The sequence below is a fragment of the Thunnus maccoyii genome, chromosome 20 (genome assembly GCF_910596095.1).
Source record: "Thunnus maccoyii chromosome 20, fThuMac1.1, whole genome shotgun sequence".
Lineage (NCBI taxonomy): Eukaryota > Metazoa > Chordata > Actinopteri > Scombriformes > Scombridae > Thunnus > Thunnus maccoyii.
The window spans coordinates 1,738,998-1,766,089 of NC_056552.1; the positions used below are offsets into that span (position 1 = coordinate 1,738,998).

At 39.7% G+C, this 27,092-nt stretch overlaps 1 protein-coding gene across 2 annotated transcripts in view; it reads left to right on the forward strand.

The window, feature by feature from the left end:
• The first annotated feature begins 322 nt into the window (after positions 1-322).
• LOC121886692 (cGMP-dependent protein kinase 1-like) overlaps positions 323-27,092 on the forward strand; it is a 57,343-nt gene continuing 30,573 nt past the window's right edge. The window contains exons 1-3 of one of the 2 annotated variants that reach the window (XM_042396903.1): positions 323-904; positions 15,351-15,517; positions 25,038-25,151. In XM_042396903.1, the coding sequence (XP_042252837.1) occupies positions 654-904; positions 15,351-15,517; positions 25,038-25,151 (532 nt within the window). In that variant the 5' untranslated portion in view covers positions 323-653. Of the gene's footprint in view, positions 905-2,877; positions 4,982-15,350; positions 15,518-25,037; positions 25,152-27,092 lie in introns of those variants that run through there. The other variant, XM_042396902.1, reaches the window with a different exon arrangement.

Here is a 27,092-nt window from a genome sequence, read left to right on the forward strand (position 1 = left end):
AGTTTGCATTTACGCTCCTGGAGACTGGACGACCCAGCGGACAGCTGCTCAGCTTTATAGCTCATGTTAACCGGTTCATGCTGTCAGGTGTGACTCAGGTTGGTTGGAGGTTTGTACTGTTCAGTCAGTCTGTTGTAGTTTGTTAATCTGAAGGCATCACACCAGATTAACTCTAATTTGATTTTTATTTTTCTCCAGAATATAAATACTGTACATGAATGTATTTCTGCTTCACATAAACACTTATATCTGCTTCTAACTACATTATAGTGTGTTATAAAATATTATAGACTGATTATAGACTGATTATAAATGCTAGAAGGGACTTGAAGTGAAGTGTTGCCTCTTCTTTCATATTAATCATATTTCTCTGGCAGGGTTTTATGTTTTGGACTGTTCAGAGGAAGCACTCTGATTGGACGTCATCTCTCTCTCAGTCTCACCTGCTGCCTCTGAATCACTGATCAGACCGAACTGAAAACTGATCAATCGATCTGAAACAAGTGTCAGTTTTTCTCTTTCGGACCCAGCTCACCTTGAACCTGAATTCCAGACTTCTTTCAGGATTTTTCCACATTTCTGGAGATACTTTGGGGTTCTGTCTCTCTCTAGAGGAAACTCACCGGAGCCCCGGAGGACCGGAGGACCGGAGGATGAGCGGGCTGGAGGCGGACTTTGCCCGGCTGCTCCGGCTGAAGGATGAGCGGATCGGGCAGATGGAGCGGAGGCTGCGGGAGAAGGAGGAAGAGGCGGCGGAGCTGCGGAGGAAGCTGCACAAGTGTCAGTCGGTGCTGCGGGGCCGCGGGCTCTGCTGGCCGGACGGCCGGCGCACCCGGCGGGCAGCGGGGGTGTCCGCGGAGCCGGTGGAGGAGACGGAGCTGCGGAGGTTCTCCAAAACACACAGGTGAGGTAACACACCTGAGACCTGCTGACCGACTCCAGTATATATCATACAGATTATAATTTACAGATATGTAAACGAAATGATATTTATCCAAACAAATGTGTTCACAAGTTTCAACACTTTCTGGAAGTTTTTTTTTTAATTCACTCTGTTATAAATTTGTTTCTTTTCCATATGTGACAAAGTTGTAAATACACAGTTTAATGAGGTGATCTGTATAACATGTTTTATTAAACATCAAAGAACATACAGTTTGGGAATCTAAAAACCAAGATGGAGGAGCTCAATATTTATAGAAGGACAAGAGTGATTTGTTGAATAAACAGTCAGAAAACAGGTTTAAAGATGTTCTTGGACCTGTCTGTTTGTCATAAAATACGAATTTAGGGAATTCGTATTTAAACCCGCAGTTTGTCTCCTGAGAAGCTGCAGTGAGTTGTAATGACAATGATCAGCCAGCAGGGGGAACTACAGGACAGCAGACAGCAGCGTCCTCTAGCTTTGTCTTATTTTAACCCTCAGTTCAGTTCTTTAAGATGTTCTGATGATCAACATTGTTCAGTCTAAAAGATGAATTCATTAAAGTGAACATTGACACTTAATCACAGGCTCACACTGTGTGTTTGGTGGTTGATCTAAGACACAGGGGACCAATATGAACTGTGCAAAAGTTTTAGGCAGTAAAAGTAAAGTGAGGATGCTTTAAAAACACTGTAATGTTTGTATTTATCAGTTAACTTGATCCAAAGTTGAGTAAACAGCAGAAAGTAAATCAATATTTGCTGTGAGCAGCTTACCTTTAAAACAGCAGCAGTTCTCCTCAGTGTTTCAGCTCCTCAGCAGGTCGGTTGTTCCTGCATCTTGGAGAAGTTGCCACAGTTCTTCTTCTGTCTCTTCATGTTAATCCCAGACTGACTCCATGATGTTGAGATCGGAGACCATCTGCTGCAGGACTCCTTGTTCTTCTTGTTGATGAAGATAGTTCTTTATGACTCTGGCTGGATGTTTGGGCTCGTTGTCATGCTGCAGATGATCAGACGCCTCCCTGATGCTGTTTCATTATGGAGAAGAATCTAAACATCTAAAGTGCCTCAAACTTTTGCACAGTAGGCTACTGTATGTCTGATGGGTCACAACATTCAATTCAATTCAAAATAATTTATTTGAACCTCAAGGGGACACAGATAGTAAAATGGACGAGGTCTCTTGCTGCACATCACTTGTTTTTTTTTTTGTTTGTGTTGCATTTTAAAGCAGCTATCATCAATATTTCCACCATAATAACATAGGAAATGGCGTTATAGTGAGTTTCAGCTCGTTGTTTAGCTCTCAGCGCTCTCATAGCCTCGTTCAGCAGGCAGCTGTTTTCAGAGGAAATGCTCTAAAAACACACTGTACATGAGTACCAAAGGAGATGTAATTGCTTTTTAATTAAGTTATACTGTATGTAATGTGTAAGTGATTATATATTTTTGAAATACCTTGACTGACACTGCTAATGAGCTCTTATAGGCAACAAGTTATAAAGCACAAAAAGTGGGAGGAACGGAGGGTTAATGGTGGAGGAAAGTAACCAAGTACTGTCCTCAAGTACAGTTTTGAGGTACTTGTACTTTAATTGAGTATTTCCATGTGATTTCAGAGGGAAATATTGTACTTTCTACTCTACTACATTTATTTGACAGCTTTAGTTACTTTTCAGATGAAGATTTGACACAATGGATAATATAACAAGCTTTTAAAATACAACACATTGTTAAAGATGAAACCAGTGTGTTCCAACCTTTTTGGCTTTTGACGTCTTACAAAAAGCAGATAACTTGTGATGGAGTATGTTTACATTGCTTTATTGATACTTTTACTGAAACACACACACACACACGTGCACACATCTAAAAACCAAATAACTAGTAATTATAGTATTTTTTCATTCACTGCTGTCACTACATTGACATAAAAATGAGGAAGATTTCGGGTTCAGTCATTATAAACCAACAGCAGTTATAATGACGATGAAGACCAGGAGACACTGATAGAGAGATCAGGAGGAGGAGCAGTTGAGACGAAAACCAACTTTTCGAGCCCCCGCAGAGTCGCGTTTCAGTCTCGGCTTCACTCCTCCGTCAAACCTCCTGCTGCTCCGCATTAAACTAATTGAACTAATGAAGGCGATTAAACTGGAGCAGATCTGCAGGTGCTCATCCCCCCAGTCATTGCTGTTCTCCTCCGAGTCCTCCAGCCTGAAACTCAACAACTCATGATTTTCATTCATTTCAAACCGGAATATTCCCCGTTTACAAACGCTTTCTTCCTTCCTGATGTGACCCATTTATTCTGGATTTCTGCGGCTCTGATTCGCTTCTATTGGATCGTTTTTATCGCTTTGTTTTTTTTCTTATTTATTATTCTGATATTACAATCAATCATCCTTCCCTTCCTCACGACACGTTTTCTACTTTTACTCCATCACCTGACTGAGCTTAAAGCCAGAGGATGTTTTCTGATTTATGTCTCACAGCTCCTGTTTTGCGCTTCTGATTATCTCACATCTGGATGCTGCAGGAGGTTCCTGCTACTTTAAAACTCCGAGGAATAAATTAATAAATGCTGCACGGATCCTGGAGACACCCAACAGTCCTCTGCTTGTCTCATAATTTCCACACAGTCTTGTTTTATTGATTTGAGGTAGAAATCCTGGGACCTGTGGATGTATATTTGATCTCTGAGGACTCATTTTCAACTTTTCTTCCAAACTGCTTTTTGTATGAAAACAATTTACCTCGAACCTGGAGGTAAGCCTGCTGGTAATTTGTTCTGTTTTTTTCCACCTGATATATCTTCTGAAGTTATATTTCCCAGAGGAGAGGAAACCCCGGTGGAGGTTCACAGCTCTCGATCTGTTCGACATCAGAGTTTAATTTTGAGAACCTGAAGAAAGACACAGATGTTATTTTCAGTTATCTCATCCTGTTTTCCAACTAAAGTTATTTTCTTAATCTTCTAAAATCATTTTTTTCTGGAAGAAGGAGCAGAACCTTGGACTCTAAGGAACCCTGAGCTCCTGGAGGAATCCGACAGTATGAGGCACCCTGGGGAACCTTGAAGTGCCTCAAAAAAACAAGGAACACTTCTTGGATTACAGAGGAACCTTTAGATCCTAAAAGCAACCCTGTATATAACTTAATAATACAAACAACGCTGGAGGAACCTTTAAAAAAAACTTTCTTAGAAACCCTAGAGGGACCTTTTAGAAACCCCAGGAAATCCAGGGACTGCTGGGAATCTCCTGAGGAACTTCCGGAAGAACTGGTGTTGCTTCAAGACTCCTGTAAAGTTCTGAGGATTGCAATAGATCTCAAAGGAACACTGAGAATCCCACAGGAAGGGGTGGTTTAGGTTTTGAAGCCCTCAGAAGAACCAGTGTGGAATCTAGAAATCACTAAGACAAGGAAGTCAATGAACCCTTAGGAATCCTAGAACGAGACTCAGAGCAAGTTGGAGGATGTAAATAGACCTTGAAGAACCCAACACAAAACTCATAAGTGCCCTGGGAACCTCATATGAACCCTGGGAACCCTTAAGAACCAAAGGAAATCTGGGGACAGCTGAGGACCTTGAGGATCCCAAGAAGAAATCGCTAAGCACGTTGAGGAACCCTATAGGGAACCTCAAGACCCAAAGGAAATCTGGGGACTGCAGAAGAACCTCAAAAGGCTTAGGAACTCTGATAACTCCTCAGGAACCCCCCAGAGAACCCATGGGGACCCTGCGGGACCTGCAGTATGCCCTGCAGGAGAAGATCGAGGAGCTGCGGCAGCGCGACGCCCTGATTGATGAGCTAGAGCTGGAGCTGGATCAGAAGGATGAGCTGATCCAGCGGCTGCAGAACGAGCTGGACAAGTACCGGTCCGTGATCCGGCCCGCCACCGCCCAGCAGGTCCAGGCCCAGCAGCAGAGTCTCGTCCTCCAGCCGGACCAGCACCGCAGCAAGCGGCAGGCCATCTCCGCCGAGCCCACCGCCTGCGACATCAGCGACCTCAGCCACGTCACCCTGCCCTTCTACCCCAAGAGTCCTCAGTAGGTCCACTTCATGTCCGTGTGTGGTTGAAGGGCACATATTCTGCTTTTAGTGGGTTTAAGTTATTTATGTCTTGTTCTGCTGTCAGATGTTAAACATGGTCAAAGTTCTAAAACTGGAGGCAGGTCAAAAGTCAGAGCTTCAACCTGCTCTCAATGCTGTCAGTTATTTTCTCAATTAATCGATTAGTCTTTCGGGCTAAAAAATGTCAGAAAATGGTGAAAAATGTAGATCACTGTTACCCGAAGCCCAAACTGGCATCCTCAAAAGTCTTGTTTTGTCCACAACCCAAAGATATTCAGTTTACTGTCAAAGAGGACTAAAGAGAAAATATTCACAGTGAAGACGCTGGAATTAAGTTTATCTATACAGCACATTTCAGCAACAAGCCAATTCAAGGTGCTTTACATTAAAAGCATTGAGATAAAGTGCAAAAGAAACACACCATGAAAGGACAATTAAATACAATTAAAAGTCATTAAAGAGCCAGGAGAATAGAAAATAAAAATGAGCTCAAATAGAATAAGACATATAAAATACAAGAATAAAAGTTACAGTGTAGTGTAAGAAATTAATAATTATTTGATTTAACAAAATGCAAACAGAAAAGTCTTCAGCTGTGATTTAAAAGAACTGAGAGTTGCAGCAGACCTGCAGTTTTCTGGGAGTTTGTTCAGATATGTGGAGCATAAAAACTGAACGCTGCTTCTCCAGGTTTAGTTTGGACTCTGGGGACAGAAAGCAGACCTGATCCAGACCACCTGAGAGGTCTGGATGGTTCATAATGTAGCAGCAGATCACAGATGTATTTTGACTCTAGACCATTCAGTGCTTTATAAACCAACAGCAGTATTTTAAAATCAGTTCTTTAACAGACAGGAAGCCAGTGTAAAGATCTGAGAACTGGAGTGATATGAATTACTTTGTAATTTGTCTTAATTTGGCTGCTGAAATTCAGGTCTGAGTCCATGACTACACCAAGATTTCTGGCTTTGTAGTTTTTAACATTATCGACTGAAGCTGAGTGCTGACTTAAACGTTCTTCCTTGGCTCCAAAAACAATTACTTCAGTTTTGTCTTTGTTTAGTTGAAGAAAATTCTGGCACATCCAATCGTTGATTTGTTCAATGCACTTACTAAATTCTTGTATTGGACCACAGTCCCCTGGTGATACGGTTATGTAAATTTGTGTGTCATCTGTATAATTATGGTTACAGATTTTGTTGTTTTCCATAATCAGTGGGAGTATGTAGATGTGCTTTTGGTGGCTAATGTTAGCTCATGTTAGTTGCTCTGTAACTGACATAACTGAGTCAGTGCTGACATTCTCTACATGTGTCACAGTTATACCACATTACTTTTCAGATGAAGATTTGACACAATGGATAATATAACAAGCTTTTAAAATACAACACATTGTTAAAGATGAAACCAGTGGTTTCCAACCTTTTTGTCTTTTGACGTCTTACAAAAAGCAGTGTGTAGTCGGGGTCACATTTCACATGTCTATGAGTTGTTAACAGCTCCACCAAATAGTGATTTTTCCTTCTAAACTTCTCACATGCTTTCATTTCAATAAATGTTCAAATGATCCGATATTTCAGCAAAAATCAAAGATTAGAGAAAAAGTCCAAAAACTGAAAACAGATTTGTGTATCAGAACTTTGTTTTTTCTTCTTTCCTCTCCCATTAATCATCTCACCACCCCTCAGATTTATCTGCTGACCCTTTGGAGGGACCCGACCCCTAGGTTGGGAACCACTGGACTAAACTAGCTAACTGTATATAAAGTAGTGTAAACTAGCTCCACCTCCAGCAGCTACAACAGTAACATGCTGCTCTAACACTGATGCTTCACTATTAATAATCTAATGATGTCATATATAATAATATATCAGTCAGAGGGACCAAACCACTACTTTTACTGCAATACTTTAACTACATCAAGCTCATAATACTTATGTACTTTTACTGCAATACTTTAACTACATCAAGCTCATAATACTTATGTACTTTTACTGTAGGAGGATTTTTCATGCAGGACTTTTACTTGTAAAGGAGTATTTTTACATTGCTGTATTGGTACTTTTACTGCAGTAAAGGATCTGAATACCTCTGGTTGCTGGTGTAACTGTTTGAGCTGGTTGTGGATGCTCAGGAAGTCAGTCTGTTCTCATGGAGATCGGCAGTCTGCTGTAGTGAAAGGCTGATTAAAAGCAGGCAGATGGGTGGAGGCAGCAGGATTCCAGACAGATTAAAACTTTCAAACATCATTTTTTTCCCCTGTTGAACAAAATGCTCCCCTCAGTCCTCACTGTGCAGGTGGAGGAGAAGGAAACCATTTAATTGCTCTAAGAGGGAATATTTACATGCTGAACATGGAGTTTCCTCTCTTCTCTCTAGTGTCTCATCAGTCTGATAATTTTGGTTTTATATGTTCAGGTTTGGAGATATCTGAGATTTCTGCTTCCACCCTCAAAAGATGAAGGTGAAAGGAGTTTGTGCTGCTCACAGCATTAAATGTGTCTCCATGCACCTGTTCTAATGAACGTTTTCAGTTTGTGCTGCATAAAATCTGAGTGGGCACACCAGAAATTCTAAAAAAAAAAGGCTAAATCTGTGTAAAAAGTGTTTCCTGTTGTCTGAGGTGTAACAGTATCTGTGTGGATATAAAGTAAATGTAAACAGACTGAGTGAATAAATGATGACGTACATGAATCATGTGACCTAAACGTCACTGAAGAGCTGAAAACATCAGATCTGTGTGGAGCGATGATGAGGAGACCGTAACCTTCCTCACATCAATACATGAAACTAACAGAAACGTCATATTTCCATCATGTTTTCCATCGTTTGAGCTTTGACTGTCGCTCTTTTAATGACGTCATCTCGTCGTGTCTTCTTCTTCTGCAACGGTTTAACAGCACCGACTGGAGGATTAGTGCCACCTGCTGTTTATCTGCTAATATTCACACAACAGCAGTGGATGGAAACAAATATTCACTACAATTTATACTGATCATTTTCAGGAAAATTTGTTAAAATGTCCATTTGGTTAAAACTGTGTTTTTGTCCAAAGTCTCTTAATAGCTTCAAATACAGATGTTTTGCACATTTTATTTTTGCAGAATAACGTGAAATATTAGACAATTTAGATTCCTAAAATGTTTTAGTGTATTGCTTTTTTTTTTTTGTAATCAGTGTTGGTGACCGTCAAAGATGAAATATTCAGATTGCTCATTTCATTCAACCAACAGTCCACCGAAATCTCAAATTTGGACTCATCAGACCAAAATAGAGATTTCCACTGGTCTAATGTCCGTTCCCTGTGTTTCATTTCTCTTCTTCTTATTGTATCTCCTACAGTCGTGGTTTCTCCACCATAACGACCTGATTCACACAGCCTCCTCCGAACAGTTGATGTTGAGATGCGTCTGCTGTTTGAACTCTGGGAAGCATTGATGTGGGCTCTAATCTGAGGTGTTAATTGGTGATTTCTGAGGCTGGTTACACGAATGAACTTCTCCTCAGCAGCACTGGTTTGGTCCTCATGAGAGCAAGTTTCACATCACAGTGTTTGATGGTTTTTGCGACGGCACTTGATGAAACTTTCAGAGTTGTTTTCCAGATTGACTGATGTCTTAAAGTAATGATGGACGTCGTGTCTCTTTAATTAGCTGAGCGGTTGTTGCCATAATATAAGAAATTCCACCAGTTAACTTTTGACGAGGCTCACCTGTTAACTGAAAACCATCCAGGTGACGACGTCATGAAGCTGGTTCAGATTTTACCAACAGTGTGCAAAGCTGTCATCAAGACAAACAGTGGCGACTCTGAGGAATGATTACATGTGTTATTTTATAGTTTTGATGTCTTCAGTTCTGTTCTACAATGTAGGAAATAGTAAAAATAAAGAAAAACCCTTGAATGAGAAGGTGCGTCTAAACTTTTGACTGGTACTGTACTTGTAGCCATAATGTTTCTACTTGTAGCAGTTGCATTTCATCTGTAATTGTAGTGAATCATCACTCACATCATCATTTTGCCCCGAAGTCAGTGGAAAAGAAATATTAAATCACTTTATTCTCTTTTCAAATGCTGCTTTATGTGTACGCTCCCCTTGCTAGCATCCATTTTCCAGAGATCAGTATATGATAATGTATTGTTCTGTCTGTCCACAGCAGCAGTAACAGCCACTGTGTTGGTTCTTAATCCATGTGGTCCGCCCACACACACACACACACACACACACACACATACACAGACCTCAGAGCTTTGACAGGGTTTCATTTACCATCCCACCACTTCTCTCTGTCAGCGTCCTGCAGCCCGTCTGTGTGTGTGTGTGTGTGTGTCTGTGTGTGTGTGTGTGTGTGTGTGTGAGATTTTCAAACATTAATAAAAGTATTACAGTCGAGTGTGTGTGGGCTGTGAACACCCACCAGCTCTCCTGCTGTCTGCAGTAACGCTTCATAAGCGTTTTCAGCTCGTCACAAGTTAATGATCAGCTGATGACACAGGAGTCACATATCTGCTGCTGACTGAAGGCTTAATGCAGAAACTGATGTGGTTCCATCCAGAATACCAAAATCATCCACATCATGAACCACAGTTCAGGTGTGCAGGAAAAATTCTTCTTCTAGGAAGTTTCTACTGGTAGACATGAAGTTTCTACTTGTAGCCATGATGTTTCTACTTGTAGCCATGATGTTTCTACTTGTAGCCATGCTGTTTCTACTTGTAGCCATGCTGTTTCTACTTGTAGCCATGACATTTATACTTGTAGCCATGACGTTTCTACTTGTAGCCATGCTGTTTCTACTTGTAGCCATGATGTTTCTACTTGTAGCCATGCTGTTTCTACTTGTAGCCATGCTGTTTCTACTTGTAGCCATGCTGTTTCTACTTGTAGCCATGATGTTTCTACTTGTAGCCATGCTGTTTCTACTTGTAGCCATGATGTTTCTACTTGTAGCCATGCTGTTTCTACTTGTAGCCATGACGTTTCTACTTGTAGCCATGACGTTTCTACTTGTAGCCATGACGTTTCTACTTGTAGCCATGACGTTTCTACTTGTAGCCATGCTGTTTCTACTTGTAGCCATGATGTTTCTACTTGTAGCCATGACATTTATACTTGTAGCCATGACGTTTCTACTTGTAGCCATGATGTTTCTACTTGTAGCCATGACATTTATACTTGTAGCCATGACGTTTCTACTTGTAGCCATGCTGTTTCTACTTGTAGCCATGATGTTTCTACTTGTAGCCATGACATTTATACTTGTAGCCATGACGTTTCTACTTGTAGCCATGATGTTTCTACTTGTAGCCATGACATTTATACTTGTAGCCATGACGTTTCTACTTGTAGCCATGCTGTTTCTACTTGTAGCCATGATGTTTCTACTTGTAGCCATGCTGTTTCTACTTGTAGCCATGACATTTATACTTGTAGCCATGATGTTTCTACTTGTAGCCATGACATTTATACTTGTAGCCATGATGTTTCTACTTGTAGCCATGACATTTATACTTGTAGCCATGATGTTTCTACTTGTAGCCATGATGTCTCTTCTTGTAGTGATGTTTCAACTTGTAGAAATGACTTATACTTGTAGCATGTTTCTTCTTGTAGCAATGACGTTTATAATGTCATTATACTTGAAATGATATTTTTACTTGTAGCAATGTTTCTACTTGTAGAGATGACGTTTCTACTGGCAGCGATGATATTTTTAGCTGTCAAGAGGTTTGTCCTGGCTTTCATGCTGTTGTACTCACTCACAGTTGTCTGTCCAGCGTGCTGTCTCTTGTCACTTGTGCGATGATGACTATTCCATTTGTTGTGATGATGTTCCTGACTTTCTACCGAGTTCATTCAGGTTTTCTTCTGCTCAAACTTCTGCTCACAGTCGGATGGAAACTGATCTGAGTGCAGGATATGAAAGTCTCTCCCGTATCCTCCTTTCAGATCTTAAAAAAAATCTAAATCTATTCTTTCTGTCACTTTATCTCTTTCTCATTTTCCTAGTTTTCTTCCTTCTGTACTTCTCTCCTTCCTGACTTGACCTCTTCAAATTTCTGTTCATCTCTCGTCTGTCTGTGTGTTTATTTATTGTGTTTTGTTTTTTCAGCTCTGTCGCGTTGTTTTTCTCTCCACTTTGACTGTTGCAACTCATTTTTCTTTCCTTTTACCTTTTCTATTCATTTTACTCTTTTCTCTTTAGTTATTTTTGCCCTCTCTCTTGTATCTCACTGCTCTTCTGTTCCTCTCATCCTGTTTTCCTTCTATTTTATCTCTGTCATTTGTCTTTTTCATCTTTTTCTTTCTCTCCAAAATCTAAATCCAGCCTCTGTTTTTCTGTTGACTTTTGTTTTTCTTCACTCTCTCCTGCATTTTACCTCTCTTCTACCCTCTCCCTCCTTCTTCTGTGACTCTTGCAGTAATAATATGAGGATCTACTCTATCACCCCCCTCAGTCCGGCCACAATGTGTCTTCATTGAAGCTGGTTTCCTCCTGAGTCCAATTTACATGCAGATGTTGAACCTGGGCTGAAATATTTCTTCCTCTGCAGATAAACCAAAATAAAATCCAGCTCTAACAGATCCTCTCGGCGCTCATCTCATCCACTGGATGCAATAAAAGCCTCAATCTATTCGTAGGAAGACCTTTAGGTGTCTTTTTTTCCTCCTTACAACAGAGTTATCTCTTATCCCAGAGCACTTTATAGCCTCAGAAAGGACCGTCGGCCGCCTCGCCCAAGAAATTTCTCACAAAACTAATATTTCTTCTGTGAATTTAATTTGGGCCAAACTGTCGTCTCAGTTTCAAAGTTTCAGACGGGAAAGAGTCAGACGAGGTCAAGCTGCAGTGAGGATGTTTCTGCCAATCAGTAGTCAGCAGCGGTTCCTCTAATGTCCACTAAATGCTGCTAAAGAAAACTCTAGACTGTGTTAAAGTGAATGAGAAAACCCCCAAACTTCTCAAAACAAAAAGCTTGTAAAAAGATAGACATGTACTTGATGTTTCTGAGGCTTTCAGCCACATGTCATGCTCTCTGTGGAGGTGGTTCAGTTGTTGTCACCTGAGGACTTCAGTCACATGATGACAGGCAAATTAAATATTCTCTGTGCTTCTCAGTGATTGAACTCCTGGTTCTGGACATCTAAACTCAGGGAAATGACTGAGTCAAATATACTGTGTGAGGTGAAGAAGAGTCAAAACTCATCCTTCTCGGAGTCATAGTTTCATGTTTTGTCGTTTGGTGCTGAGCAGGTAGTGCACAGCGGCTTTTTACAGCTTTTTCTCTGAAAATGACGCTATGAGACGCTGAGAGTGAACCAGAACAGAATCATCACAAGTTTTCTGCGATATCAAATAAATCCAGTGATAGTTGTCTGTATATCCATGGCTACACTGCAAACAGGAGCTGCTAACAGCTGATTCAACATGTATTCAATGGAGACTATATAACAAAATGTAAACAAATCTGGTGTAAAAACAAGTCTGAAAGAGAACAGCAGCTCATCTGATAAGCTTTAACAGTGTCCCGCTCTCCTGATGCTTTTATTTTTTTCTCATTATATTGGTTCCCAAACAGGCCTATATGTTGCTGTTAGCATGTTTCCATCTGTCAGATTAGCAAAAGCATGTTTGTAGTAGAAGGAAAAAACTCTTTAAAATGCAAGGACGTCGCTCTGGACGGGCTTTAAATGACAATCGCTCATTGCAGCTGTAATTATTAGGATTAATATATGAAGATTGGCTGCAGGCTCCAGATGGAGGATGGATCTCTGGGTTTTGGAGCCTGATTAAATCTCTAATCATCAGTTGTGAACATGCTCTGGAGGATTTGGACGCTGTTACATGAACTGTTTGAAACTGTTTTCAGATCCGTTTTTTGAAACAAAACCAAAACTCTGATCCAGTCGACAGCTGGAAGTGTTGATTTTTGGGTTTGCGTGTGATTTTCTCCCTTCGTCTTTTCTTCCATCTGTTTGTCTCTTTCAGTCCGTTTCAATTAAAATGTGCTTTATTGACTTGACAGGAAGGAAACCTTTGGCTGAGCTGTGATATCCTCGTCTCTCTCTCTCTCTCTCTGCAGAGACTCTGGGGGGCTCTGCAGAGAGAGAGACTCATACATCTCCATGTTCGGCTGCTTTTCATTTGTTTTGAAGGAGGAAGGAGTTGCTCCTCAGCTCTGAAAAAAAGAAAATAAAAACCATATTGCAGATATCTGATGACAGGACTGTTAATGTGTGGCACCAGCTGCTGAGAAAATATATAATTATAACGCACTAATTGGCAATTTACTTTGGAAAAGACGATGATCAAATTCAATTTCAGACCTAATAGAATAAAATGTTTTAGTGCAGGAAACACTGAGGGAACACCATCCTGCAGTAATCAGCGTGAGTTAGCAGCAGACGGCTGCAGATGCTGCAGTTTAAGTGTTCAGTCAGGAGTTCATAAACTATACGACCTGAGGGCTGAAACAATGAACACAACTGTCTCACTGTGTGTGTGTGTGTGTGTGTGTGTGTTTGTGTGAAGCAGATATGAAGTCAGATTGCATCACAACATGAACAGAGTGTGTTTCAGTGCAGATACAATCATTATTAGACATCCTGAACACACACAGAGAGAAACAGTCTGTTTTATAAGTCACTGTTGACTTTGTGTGTGCACTTTATTTCAGACAGTCAGGTGTGAGGAGGAAGTATAAACTTAAAGTTCATTCTGCTGATTTTCCATATTTTTCTGCTCGTCAGCAAATCTCATCTTTAGTTTGTTTAGAAATGTCTCCAAAGAGTAAAAAACAGCAATAAGATTATTTTATATCACAAAGTCTTGACTTTGTACTACATTATAAATTTCTCAAAGAAGTTTTGTACAAAGCACAACAAGCTAGTGAAGCTGTAAACTGAACCACTTTCCTGCACATGCTCAGTAGTGTCTGCTGTACACAGAACTACTCTCCAGAGAGTCACATCTTATCGCTGTTATTAGTCTTTGGAGCCGTTTCTAAACAAACTAACGAGACCAAAACTCTTCATGATGAAGGAACATGTGACCCAGTGCACCGCTGTGACTCACTGACGTGTTTTTAATAGTTTCTGGACAACAACGGAGGAATCAGATATATCAATAACAACACTTGTTAGTAGATCAGTTCATTGTTGGTTTGGATCCAAACATGAAAATCGCCAGAATTAGTGATTTTGCACCACTGCACCTCAGCGTGTTTCCATGTGTTTCTGTGTGAAAGTTTAAAGCCTTTTTGTGGCTCTAGAGGCAGCTGATGATGTCACTGATGATGTCACTGATGATGTCACTGATGATGTCACTTGAGTCAGCGTCAGTTGGGCCTGAAGACTATAAACCTGAATAAAAAAAAGATCTGGGTGTGTGGAGTTAGAAAGAAGTGAGGTTAGCAGCTCCAAGCTACATTAGCCGCTACTAGCATAACACACCCCAACCTCCAGGTGCATCGTGGGTAATGTAGGCGGCAGGTTTTGACAAGGAAGAAGAATGTGTGGAATAAAAAGACGAAATCTCTGGGTTTTTTAAAAAAAAAACAACTTTCCATCATGAATCAGATGATGTTGCGTCATATTACTACATAATACTTTAATATTAATTTTTATTTTGCATTAAACACTATATCACATTATTCTTTTTCATCTTTTACAATTATGTCATATTATTGTGTCATTATTGTACAGTGTGTCTATTTTATATGTACTGCACACATATTATACATAATATTTAATATATGTTTATGTATAGTTATATTATATGTGTATTATTCATACTTATAAGTTATATATTGTATAGTATAACCACCACAGTTGTCTCAGCTGGACTCATTAACTTCTTAGTTGTATTTCTGGATTATTATTTCATCATTTCTACACAAAACACACAAAAAAAACATTATATTCAAGACTCTCTGTAGATATGTGTCCTGTTAAAAAATATATTTTAAGGCAAAATTGTTGATAAGTGTAGAAAAACTTTAAGCTGACTGAAATATTTATACCATCTAAACTACACAATGCAGCAAGTGTCAAGTGCATTAAAAAAAATAAAAATTATGCATATTGGTGAGTAATACTATTGAATTTTCTCCAAAGTAACTAACATGGAGCGTTTCAGCTCCACAAAATCAGCTTTTGTCTTGTGAATTATTCAATAATTTTATTTTTTCAGGACTTATAAAAAAGATTCAGATAAATGAAATGAAAAATAAACATCTTTTATTTAATCTGTGGTTTTTACTTTTGTTCCCTGAATTTAGCCTCACAGGCAGAGCCGCATCGATCCTGAATATACTAACCTCCGCTCCTCTCCGCTGCTGCAGGTCGAAGGACTTGATAAAGGAGGCCATCTTGGACAACGACTTCATGAGGAACCTGGAGTTGTCTCAGATTCAGGAGATCGTGGACTGCATGTACCCGGTGGATTATGGGAAGGACGCCTGCATCATCAAAGAGGGCGACGTGGGCTCTCTGGTCTACGTGATGGAAGGTGAGGAGACACAAGCTTGTGACTGTGGACACGAGAGGTTTCTGACTTGTCTCGGTTTTATTGTCCGGGTCTCGAGGGTTTTACGACTGACTCGATGTGTCCTTGAAGTGTTTTTGACTTGCAGTTGTCTCGATCATGAGGGGTTCTCTGAGTCCTTCAGGGTTATTGACTGGTCTCAGACCAGTCGAAGTGTTGACATATTTTGTCTCCATAGTGACGGATGTTGAACTGGCCAGGAGGCTCGTCTCTGTCTCCAGGGTTTTAAGTCTAGGACTTGTCTTTCAGGAACTTTTTGACGTGAACTTGTTTGTTCTGGTCTTGAGGGTTTGTTGACTCGTACGTCTCTCGGTAGTGAGAGTTTTTTTTTTCAGACTTGTGAGATGTTTTTGACTCGTCCGGGTCTTGAGGGTTTCATGACTCTGGCTTGTGTTCATAAAAGAGTTTTTAACTTGAACTTGCTTCAGTTTTGAAGGTTTCTGACTCTGACTTGTCTCAGTTGTAAAGTATTTTTAACTTGGACTTGTCTCGGTTTTATTTTGATCGATCTTGAACTGACTCGATGTGTCCTTGAAGTGTTTCTGACTCTGACTTGTCTCGACATTCTGACTAGTTGTTAGAGGTTCTTGACAGTTTTTTATTTTTTCTTTAACTTTTCTCAGTCTTAAAGGTTTTTAGACTTGGACGTTTCTTCTGTTTAGATGAAACTTGTCAAAACTTTTCTCAACTTGAATTTTCTTTGTTTTTTTCACTCAGAATCGTCAAAGTGGTGACAGCTTTTATCTTGAATCTGAATGAAGAAAGTGTTTTCAGACTCTGACTTGTATTTAACTCGAGGTGTTTTTATCTCTGTGGTGAGGGGGTTTTGTTTCTTTTACCCGGGTTTGTCCTGTGTCTTTGTTTTTGACTTGTTTTGTTCGTGAGGGTCCAGTGAAGAGCTGCAGTTGTGTTTTATTTCTCCAAACTAAACTGATCAGTTTGGTTTTGCGACTTAAATTTTTAAAAAGGTGTCGGAGGCTCAAACATCAAACTGCTCAACACAGAAAAAACAAATTTCTTTAGTTACTCTTTTCATTATACAGCTTTTATAACCATGTTTGTGTATTAAAGATTAAATTAGGAAGCTAAGCGACCTGGAAAGTGAAGTTTCTTTTTTTTAATGAGTGTGATGCTGCTTCTTTAGAGGCTCTGAGCATCTTGACATTTCCAGCTCAAACAGAGAAAAGTCTGTGAAGTTGCTGCAGAAGTTTCCCGGAGCTCTGTTCGACCTTTCGGCTCGAGTTTTCTCAGCCGCCGGTCGTCTTCCAGAAAAGCATCAAAGTGGCGTAACATGTGTTGTGTAACATGTCAGAACGCCTGAAGGCCGCTGAACGCTCACCTCCACATCCGGGCTCAGCTCTTCACTTTAAGTTTCCGCTGCCGTCGTTCTCTCTTCTGTCTCTGTGGTTTATCACTCAAATCTGTGCAAGTTGATTAAAGCCTCTGGAAACGTGGCTTGAAATCATAAAAATGCATATATGATATCAAAGTTGAGTGTCTCATTAAGCTTCCACAAAAATCTGAATGACAATAAACATTCATAACTATTAGAAAACGTAGCTCATTTTCAGCTCAAGTACCGTTTTATTTTCTATTCATTCACTAAAACGTTCTGCTGATATGGAATAAAATACCAAATCTATCAAATGGACTCTACTTGGTTAGAAAGCTTGACTCAGGTCAAACCACCAGTATTAATAAATACTCTTATTTCTTTCTTCTGGAGTTAAATTCATTCCATGAATGCAGTCAACAAAGCAACATAACTCATCACTATGACGACCGTCTCTACTGTTATCAGATCATTTTAACACCTGAAGACACAAACATGATGAAAACTGTTGGTTACGTTACTTTTATGATAAAATAAAATAATCTGAATCAAGCTGATGACTGAAGGTGAAATTAATCAGCAGCTTCAACCAGGAAACCAACCAGAAGAAGAACAAACATGTAACTGAAAGCAGCATCGATTTGTCATTTTTATTCATATCAAAGAATATAAATTGGCGTTTTTACAATGAGAAACGAGGAAAAGGCAGAAAATGCTCTCAGTGTGATTTCTTTATCTACAGTTTATATGCAGTTTGTTCTATAATCAGCTTTGTGCTCTTCTGGCTGTACTGTATTTACACAGAGCTCTTTTGTTATATTTATAGCTGTGTTTGAGGTTAGTGTGTTATATAAGAGGCCTGTTTAGTGACATGATCCTCCCACTTAAAACACAGGTTGATGTGCGTTCGGGCAGTCACAGTTTATCCTGTGTGTCTGAGTTTTTACTCATATTTGAGCTGTGAAATCAGCTCATATTTAATTAATGCAGTTTTGTTCAAACTGTGGACTGAATTACAGCTTTACGGATTAAATGTTTCAGTAAAGCATCGTTCAAATTAAACTTTACATCTCAGTAGGGGTCACATGGCCTTTTAGAAAAACCTTCAAACACTCTGACAGTCAAGTTGTATTTGTCAGATGTAGCCACTCAGGACGTTTTTAATCTTTTTGTCTCGGTGCTTTTGGACTCACAGCGGCTCGACAACAATCCTCCAGATGGCCAGTTCCTCTGTGCCGGTGGGTGGCAGCGAGCGGTGTGAACAAACTGATGACATTTATATCTACGGAAAAAAGCTGCCGGGCGGATAACACCCCTGCTGAATTTAAGAACGCGTCCTCACAATCTCAAAAATATCTTTTTGCCAGATTTTATTAAAAGGGATGTAAGCTAATTAGCAAAAGCAGTTTTAATAATCTCTCTTTTTTTAAATGGAGTCTGGTGTGGGCGGCCAGGCACAGATTCATGTTGCTCACTGTGTGTTTGTACAACTGATAATAAGCTGTGTGTGTTGTATTGATCATATTGTGAGGACTCACCTCATATCTGAGGACAAAAACCAGGTCCCCACAACTTAAAACGTTTATTTTAAGCTTCAGAAACATAAAATATAAACAAATAAAATAAGAATAAGAAGAAAAACAAAGTGAACTTTTGTGAGTCTGTTGTTGAATTTAAAACAGTTGAAGCTCTGAAAGGGTTTGAAGTGTTAAATTTTAGCTTTTAAGTTTAAAACCTGCAGGCAGTTTGTGAGGAAACACTGAAAATAGTTGAACTGTGAGTTGAAACACCAGACAGTTTTAAGTGTGTGCAGTGTAAATAGTTAAAGGGTCGACGTGAAGAGACTGAAAGACGTTGAAGAGGAAAAGATGAAAGCATTGAAATGATCAGTTAGTTGAAGCGCCAGATAGATGAGACGAGGAGATGTGATTGAAGTTTAAGAGTAAAAATTAGTTGATTCCTGTCAAAAAATCACATGTTTGGATCCAAACCAACAATGAACTGATCTACTAACAAGTATTGTTATTGATATATCTTATTCCTCCGTTGTTGTCCAGAAACTATTAAAAACACGTCAGTGAGTCACACCGCTGCTCTGGGTCACATGGTCCTTCATTATGAAGAGTTTGGTCTCGTTAGTTTGTTTAGAAACGGCTCCAAAGACTAATAACAGCGATAAGATTGTGACTCTCTGGAGAGTAGTTCTGTGACGTGGTTCTCTTTACAGCAAACAATCAACTTTACAATTTTTCCACGCTCGTCATATTGATCAGACTCTGACCCAGACGTTGTAAATTTCTCAAAGAATTTCAGTACAAAGTCAAGGCAAGTTTATTTGTGTAGCACATTTCAACAACAAGGCAAATCAAAGTGCTTTACATCGAGCATTAAAGGCATTAAAACAGAATATAAAAGCAACACAAGTATGAAGACATATAAAAACAATTAAAAAAGTGTTAAATTTGGAAATAAAAAGAAGCTAAAAAGGGAATAAGACAGATAAAACATGAGAATAAAAGTAACAGTGTAAAATATTAACCCTTAATGTGGTTTAATGAAAGGCTGCAAACAGAAAAGTCTTCAGCTGTGATTTAAAAGAACTGAGAGTTGCAGCAGACCTGCAGGTTTCTGGGAGTTTGTTCAGATATGTGGATCATAAAAACTGAACGCTGCTTCTCCAGGTTTAGTTTGGACTCTGGGGACAGAAAGTAGACCTGATCCAGACCACCTGAGAGGTCTGGATGGTTCATAATGTAGCAGCAGATCAGAAATGTATTTTGGCCCTAAAACCATTCAGTGCTTTATAAACCAACAGTAATATCTTAAAGTCAATTCTTTGACAGACAGGAAGCCAGTGTAAAGATCTGAGAAGTGGACTGATATGATCCACTTTCTTGGTCTTAATGAGGAGTCCAGATGTCTTCGTCTGCCTTACACAGAACTACTCTCTGAAAACATGATCGCTGTTATTAGTCTTTGGATCCGTTTCTAAACAAACTAACATGACCAAACTCTTCATGATGAAGGAACATGTCACCCAGGAATAAGATCAGTTCATTGTTGGTTTGGATCCAAACATGAAATTTGTTGACAAGAAGAAAAATATAGAAAATCACCAGAATGATCCTTTAATCCTTTAATGAAAGCAGCTGAAATGTCAAATGAAGCTGAAGCACCAGTTTAAGTGTTTGCACTGCAGACAGCTGAAGTGTCAGTTGGAGTGTTTGAACAGTCGGTCGAGGAGTTGATGTGTGAGACTGGAAGCAGTTACACTGTCAGTTGAAGTTGAAGTGAGCTGAAGACAGAGAGCGTCTGATGTCACGCAGTGATGTCACCCACTTCAGCTTTCTATAGAGTAGTGAAGTGTGCGGCTGCTGGTTCCTGAAGTGTTTCTCCTCATTCTGTATTTTCAGATGTTTCTCAGTCAGGACTCTCCTGATAATACAACCCAGTCGCCAGAATTAAACGTTGGCATTGAACGTTTCTGCAAACCACAAAAACGTTGAATATATCTACGTTTCAACACGTGTAATACGCATCATATCAACATTTCTACCCGTTGAATAATGATGTTTTATGGTGTGACAGCGCTGTGGTTAAGGTCTGGTTAGGTTTAGACACAAAGACCACTTGTTTAGGGTAAGGGTTACACCCGGTTTTCTTGCCAGAAAAATGGCTGCAAATGTCCTGACGTCTTGCTAAAAACAACCGCTTTTGTCGGTTGAGGCAGGAAACGGACGTTGGTTTCGAGGTGGTCTCGGAGCGTGTTCTCTGCTGATTTCCAACTTGCTGCCAAGAAACTTACCAACCATCCACCTGCCCCTCCTCCTCCTAATAGGAAATATCAGCTCATATAGATCGCATGTGAACTACGTCACGTTAGAAATGTTAATATGCTACGTATTACACATGTTGAAACGTAGATATTCAGCGTTTCTGTGGTTTGCAGAAACGTAAACTGCCAACATTTTATTCTGGCGACCAGGCTGGATAATGTAACGATCCTACAGGTTTATATTCTGACCTCCTGTCTCAATTATTTCAGCTTCGTTTCTGAGAAATCATGTTTTGTCTGTGATCTTGGTGGAAGAATACTACAATACCCATGAGCCTTTGCTGCTGTTGTTATGAAGAAGAAGCCAGTCAGAGGCATCAAGCTGCAAATTAAAATCAAAAGTGATTTAATCAGCAGTTTTTTCAACACCTTCCACTGCTGCTCGTCGTTAGTGACTCACATGACCAAATTTCAACTCTGTGATTGGTTGTTCTCTTGCTGAAATGCACCTTGGGAGTCGTAGTTATGTAGTTATGTCCACAGTCTTGTAGCTTCGACTTTTCACTAAAGAATCAGATATTTTCTAACACAGTTGTTCATCTTTTGTTCTGATGATTCAACAGGAGAGTTTCCTGTTTCCACTATCCTGTTGCATTATGGGAAATGTAGGAACCAGTGTTTTGGGAGTTTGACCCAAACAAGAGGATAAAAGTGAGAATATCTCCAACTCTGCTGCTCAGGTTTCAACTGTTTAACTCTTTGTGGGTGATGTTTGTAAAAGAGACGTGTTTTTGAAATCCCATAAATCTGGAAATTTTGCATTAAAGTTCTGATTGGAAGGATTTCTCCTCGTGAAACAGATGATGGTGAGGGACAGAAATAAGCCTCAGATTCTGTGAAATGAAAATATCTGTTTTTGGACCCGAGAGGACAAAATAAATAAAAAAAACAAAAAAAACAATAAAAAATAGAAAAAACGAACAGTGTCTTTAAAGCACCGGAGGAAACAAGAGAAAAAAAGAACAAAACAGATTCATGTTATGATTTGATCAACGTCCAGAGAAGGCGTGTGTGTGTGTGTGTGTGCGTGTGTGTGTGTGTGTGTGCGTGCGTGCGTGCGTGCGTGCGTGTGTGTGTGTGTGTGTGTGTGTGTTGGGGGGCGCAGATGGTGGCTAAATATAACGACTTCTGTCACAGGAAGAGGAAGTGATCCCTAAAAACAGACCACGAGGAACATTGATTGAAGTATGTGTGTGTGTGTGTGTGTGTGTGTGTGTGTGTGTGTGTGTGTGTGTGTGTGTGTGTGTGTGTGTGTGTTATGAATATGATGATCATTAATTCTATGTTTGGAGGAAGAAACAGATGCAGCAGTTTTGTCTCATTATGTAAAAGACAGGACATATACGCACACGCACACACACAGCTCTCCCGTGGATGCGGTTGCCATGGCAACTTGTTGGATGACCATATTCAGCATTTGAAATGTTTTCACAGTTTGGAGTCAGTTCATAAACGAGGAAAAGAAAGAAAGAAAGTAATATTGAGAAAGTCTTGGTACTTTGGTTGGTATCTGGGATGAATCAGTGTTCTGCAGCTGTGGAAACAAAGTACATTTACTCAAGTACTGTACTTTAAGTACAACATTGAGGTACTTGTACTTGGTACTAGTATTTCCATGTGATGCTACTTTCTACATTTCAGAGGGAAATATTGTACTTTCTACTCCACTACATTTATTTGATAGCTTTAGTTACTTTTCAGATGAAGATTTGACACAATGGATAATATAACAAGCTTTTAAAATACAACACATTGTTAAAGATGAAACCAGTGGTTTCCAACCTTTTTGGCTTTTGACGTCTTACAAAAAGCAGTGTGTAGTCGGGGTCACATTTCACATGTCTATGAGTTGTTAACAGCTCCACCAAATAGTGATTTTTCCCTCTAAACTTCTCACATGCTTTCATTTCAATAAATGTTCAAATGATCCAATATTTCAGCAAAAATCAAAGATTAGAGAAGATATGAAAAAACCAAGTTACGGTTGGGTAAGTACTCTGCTGCTGCGCTTGTAGTTCTTTTAATGGGAGCTGTAGTTTGTGTTTTCTATATTAAGTTGTTGAATTGTTGAAAATATTTTTTTAAAATGTGCTTCATATTTCTAAGTTGTAGTGCATTAAGCTCTCAGTATAAAAGGCCTCCACGTGACCAACAGTGTCACAGAAGCAGCTTGCAGAGTTTGGAAAGACGCCTGTTGTCTGTCTTCAACACATGATGTTTCCCCTAAGATACGAGCGATGGAAAGGACCAGTGGATCAGTGTTACACATGGTTTTATACAGAGAGAGATAAATGATAAAATAATGTCATCAGAGGCTCTGAATCTCCCTGCAGGTTATTAGTCTGTAAGTGTGACTCTGAACTGGGTTAATTTGAGGCTATTGACTGTAATAATGACAGAAACACAGACCTGCTCCAGTTACACTGCTTTCTGTCTTTGTTGCTCTAAACACAGAAGCACTTAAAAGAAAAAATTGATTTGCATCCACTCGACTGTTTGACAGCGAGTCCTTGTTTTAAAAACTCATTAAAGCGGCTGGAGAGCTTTCACTCGCTCTGACAGGCTGTCAGAAAAAATGAATGCAGCCAAAAGAGACAAACAGCAGCTCTGATGTCGTTAAAAAGCCGTCTCTCTTTAGTCAGAATGAAAGTTGATTTGTGCTTTTGTTGCAGGTAACAGCAGCAGACTGAACTCGCCCATTTTTTCTCTTCCAGTTCGAACACAATTGTATTCGTTCTTCCGGTTAGCGCTAGCATCCCAGCTATACAATGAGCATGACACGCATCGTCTAAATCTTACTGTTTCAGAAACATATGCCGTCAAACACATCATGCTCAAATCTAAAATCTCAGTACACCAACTACTGCTGAAGCTGGAAGTCTCAAAACATCACTGAAAATGACCAGGGTGCACTCAAGCTAATGCTAACATGCTAGCCTGTTGAAAACAATCAGTGTTAGTACTTCAACTCAGAGGCACAACTAAACAACATGGAGTTACATTAATACAGGGGTATATTGAGACAAAACATAGTTTGATAGTAGAACGCTGACATGTTTTGGCTCGTTAGGACTCAGCTGACATCCCAAAGTAAATGTCAGCGTTCAGTCTTCTTCATCAGTATGAGTCTGAAATGTCAGAGACGCTGCCTGTTCAAATGCTGAACGCTGTACGACATCTCAATCTCACAAACAATTAAATGATAACAGCACTGATACACAAACAGTGGAAACAGGAAACTGATGAACGTGATGTCATCTGTGAAGATTCATCAAGACGTGACAGTCGCAGTGTGCATCTCTTTCCTCACTGTATATACTTGTAATATTTTAAATTTCCTTCATTTACAGGCTTTTATTATAATTACTCTAAAGTTAAACTGTTCAGAAATGTCCTCTCAACATGATGAGAAAATGTTGTTTATTAACGTATTGCAAAAATTAAGTTGCAAAAATGTTGATACTGAACACAGAACAATATATGCTAGTAGGGACTTCATCAATATTTAACTTTTTCTGGTTGGGTTCAGACTGTTGGTTAATGTTACAGAAAGATCATGGTCTCTGTTTAATACAAAAAAAAGTCTCAATATGGTTAAAGTGCACATTTCCAGCTCTATATTTATATTCTGGGGCTCTACTGGAATATCTTTGTATGATTTCCAGTTAAAAACTCCTTATTTATCTTCTACTGGTCCTTTATGCAGCCCCTCAGTTCAGCCTCTGTCTGAAACAGGCCGTTTTAGCTCCTGTCTCTTTAAGGCCCCGCCTCCTGATGAGCCCACTCTGTTCTGATTGGTCAGCTTCAGGAAGCTTCCTCCGGCTCCAGAGGCTATGTAAACAAACTATAGTAGGGTTCAACTATAGGGGGTTCAACGATAAATGCACATAATCGTGACAAAATAAATAGTGAAATGAGTATATTGCAAAAACCCCCCCAAAACAATTCATCTTAAGCTCACCTGTCTGAACTTTTTTCACATCTTTGTCAGCTACAGGAGCAAACAGCTGATGTACCAGCTGGCTTGTTCTCCTTTAACTTGAACTTCCATGTTTCTCTTCACTTGACAGTTTACATTCTCCTCTTGCCTCTGACAAGCCGTTTTCTCCAGTGGTGAATGTGACGTACATGATCAGAGCTGATACCAGGTATTGGACGTCAGAACCAAGCAGAGCCTTGAAGACCTCGAGTCTGAGATCTTCCTCTGCATTCAGCTATGAGCAGTTTAAAAGTAAAACTGAGAAAACTGTGAGTTAATTAATTGTTGTTTTAATTAATTCTTATGCTTTTGTTTTGTGTGACTGTCTCTCTCCCAGAGGGGAAGGTGGAGGTGACGAAGGAGGGGATGAAGCTTTGTACGATGGGACCGGGGAAAGTGTTCGGAGAGCTGGCCATCCTCTACAACTGCACCAGGACGGCTACTGTCAGGAGTGAGTACATTGAGTGTGTGTGTAGTCGGGGTCACATTTCACATGTCTATGAGTTGTTAACAGCTCCACCAAATAGTGATTTTTCCCTCTAAACTTCTCACATGCTTTCATTTCAATAAATGTTCAAATGATCCAATATTTCAGCAAAAATCAAAGATTAGAGAAAAAGTCCAAAAACTGAAAACAGATTTGTGTATCAGAACTTTGTTTTTTCTTCTTTCTTCTCCCATTAATCATCTCACCACCCCTCAGATTTATCTGCTGACCCTTTGGAGGGCCCCGACCCCTAGGTTGGGAACCACTGGACTAAACTAGCTAACTGTATATAAAGTAGTGTAAACTAGCTCCACCTCCAGCAGCTACAACAGTAACATGCTGCTCTAACACTGATGCTTCACTATTAATAATCTAATGATGTCATATATAATAATATATCAGTCAGAGGGACCAAACCACTACTTTTAGTAGTCACATGAATATAACACATTAAACAATGTGTTGTATTTTAAAAGCTTGTTATATTATCCATTGTGTCAAATCTTCATCTGAAAAGTAACTAAAGCTGTCAAATAAATGTAGTGGAGTAGAAAGTACAATATTTCCCTCTGAAATGTAGTTCTACTCATATACAGTACTTAATTTCTTTACTTGGACAATAAACTGTTTGTTTGTTTTTCTTAACCTTTAGTTATTCAGGGGAGTTTCTCTGAGAGCAACGCTCTCACAGTTACACATTCATACCTGGAAGCTGCCCAGTACAACCACAGTCTGATCTGCTGCCACTGAGCAGCTCCACTGGAGCAGTTGGGGTAAAGGGCCTCACTAAAGCATACCTCAGTGGTGGTAATCCCCATCCAGATTCATCCTGCTGGTCTGGGGGATTGAACCAGCAACCCTTCGGTCATAAGCTCACTACTCTAACCTTTAGACCACTACTGCTGAAGGAAACTGGTCTGAGCCCAGGTGTTATGATTCAGTCCAGTCTGAACCAATGAAACACCAACCAAACCTCTGACAGCAGTCTATATGTGTGTGTATGTGTGTGTGGACCTCCAACTTTTTGTTGGCGCTTCCTGGTAGAGTGCTTGCTGAGCAGTGGTTGCCTGGCAACACCATCCAGTCCAGCCAATGGGCCCAGTTTTGGCAGCAGTGTCTCTTGGCAACAGCGTTGGGTTCGAGGGATTCGTTTCCGTTTGCTGAAGCTTTTTGCTCGTTATCTTCACATTAACACAGAGCCCCAGCTGGAGTTTATCTGCTTTAATTCTCTGCTTTTACGCTCAAACACAAAGTGGTCAGTGTCGGCTTTATGGCTACGTTTGAATAAATAAAACCAGTTTAAAGAGAAAACACTCTCAATAATGTTATAACAGCAAAGGTTCAAGTCAGACTAACACCAGATATGCAGTTTCAGTGAGGTTTATTGATCCTAAATGAGGGAAAATTCCTTGGAGATGTGGTTTGGACTCATGAAAGCTAATATTTTAGTCTACTTTTTTCCAACCTGTGCAGATTGGTTCAACTGCAGCGCTTTAAAAACCCGACAAGAACAAACCAGTTACCACAAAGAGATGAATTATTGATAAATCAGCTGGGTCAAGAGGACATTTGTCTCTTAATATACAACAGTGAATGAAATAATGTGCCAACATCCAGTCTGACATGTTGCTACTACACAATATCAAGAAGTACTGAAATGAAGTTTAAACATAAAAATAAACTGTTTGGAATTTAAAAAAAAAATCTTGATGATGAAAAATCAGTCTCTTGAAAATATGTTTTAAGTAGTAGCCTACCAGCAGAATTAGCACTGTTAGCAGTAGCAGCATTATTAGTAGTGATAGTGTTAGCAGTAGTGGCATTTTTAGCTGAAGCAGTATTATTAGCAGTAGTGGTAGAAGTAGTGTTAGCAGTGGTAATAGGAGCTACTAGTCACAGTATCAA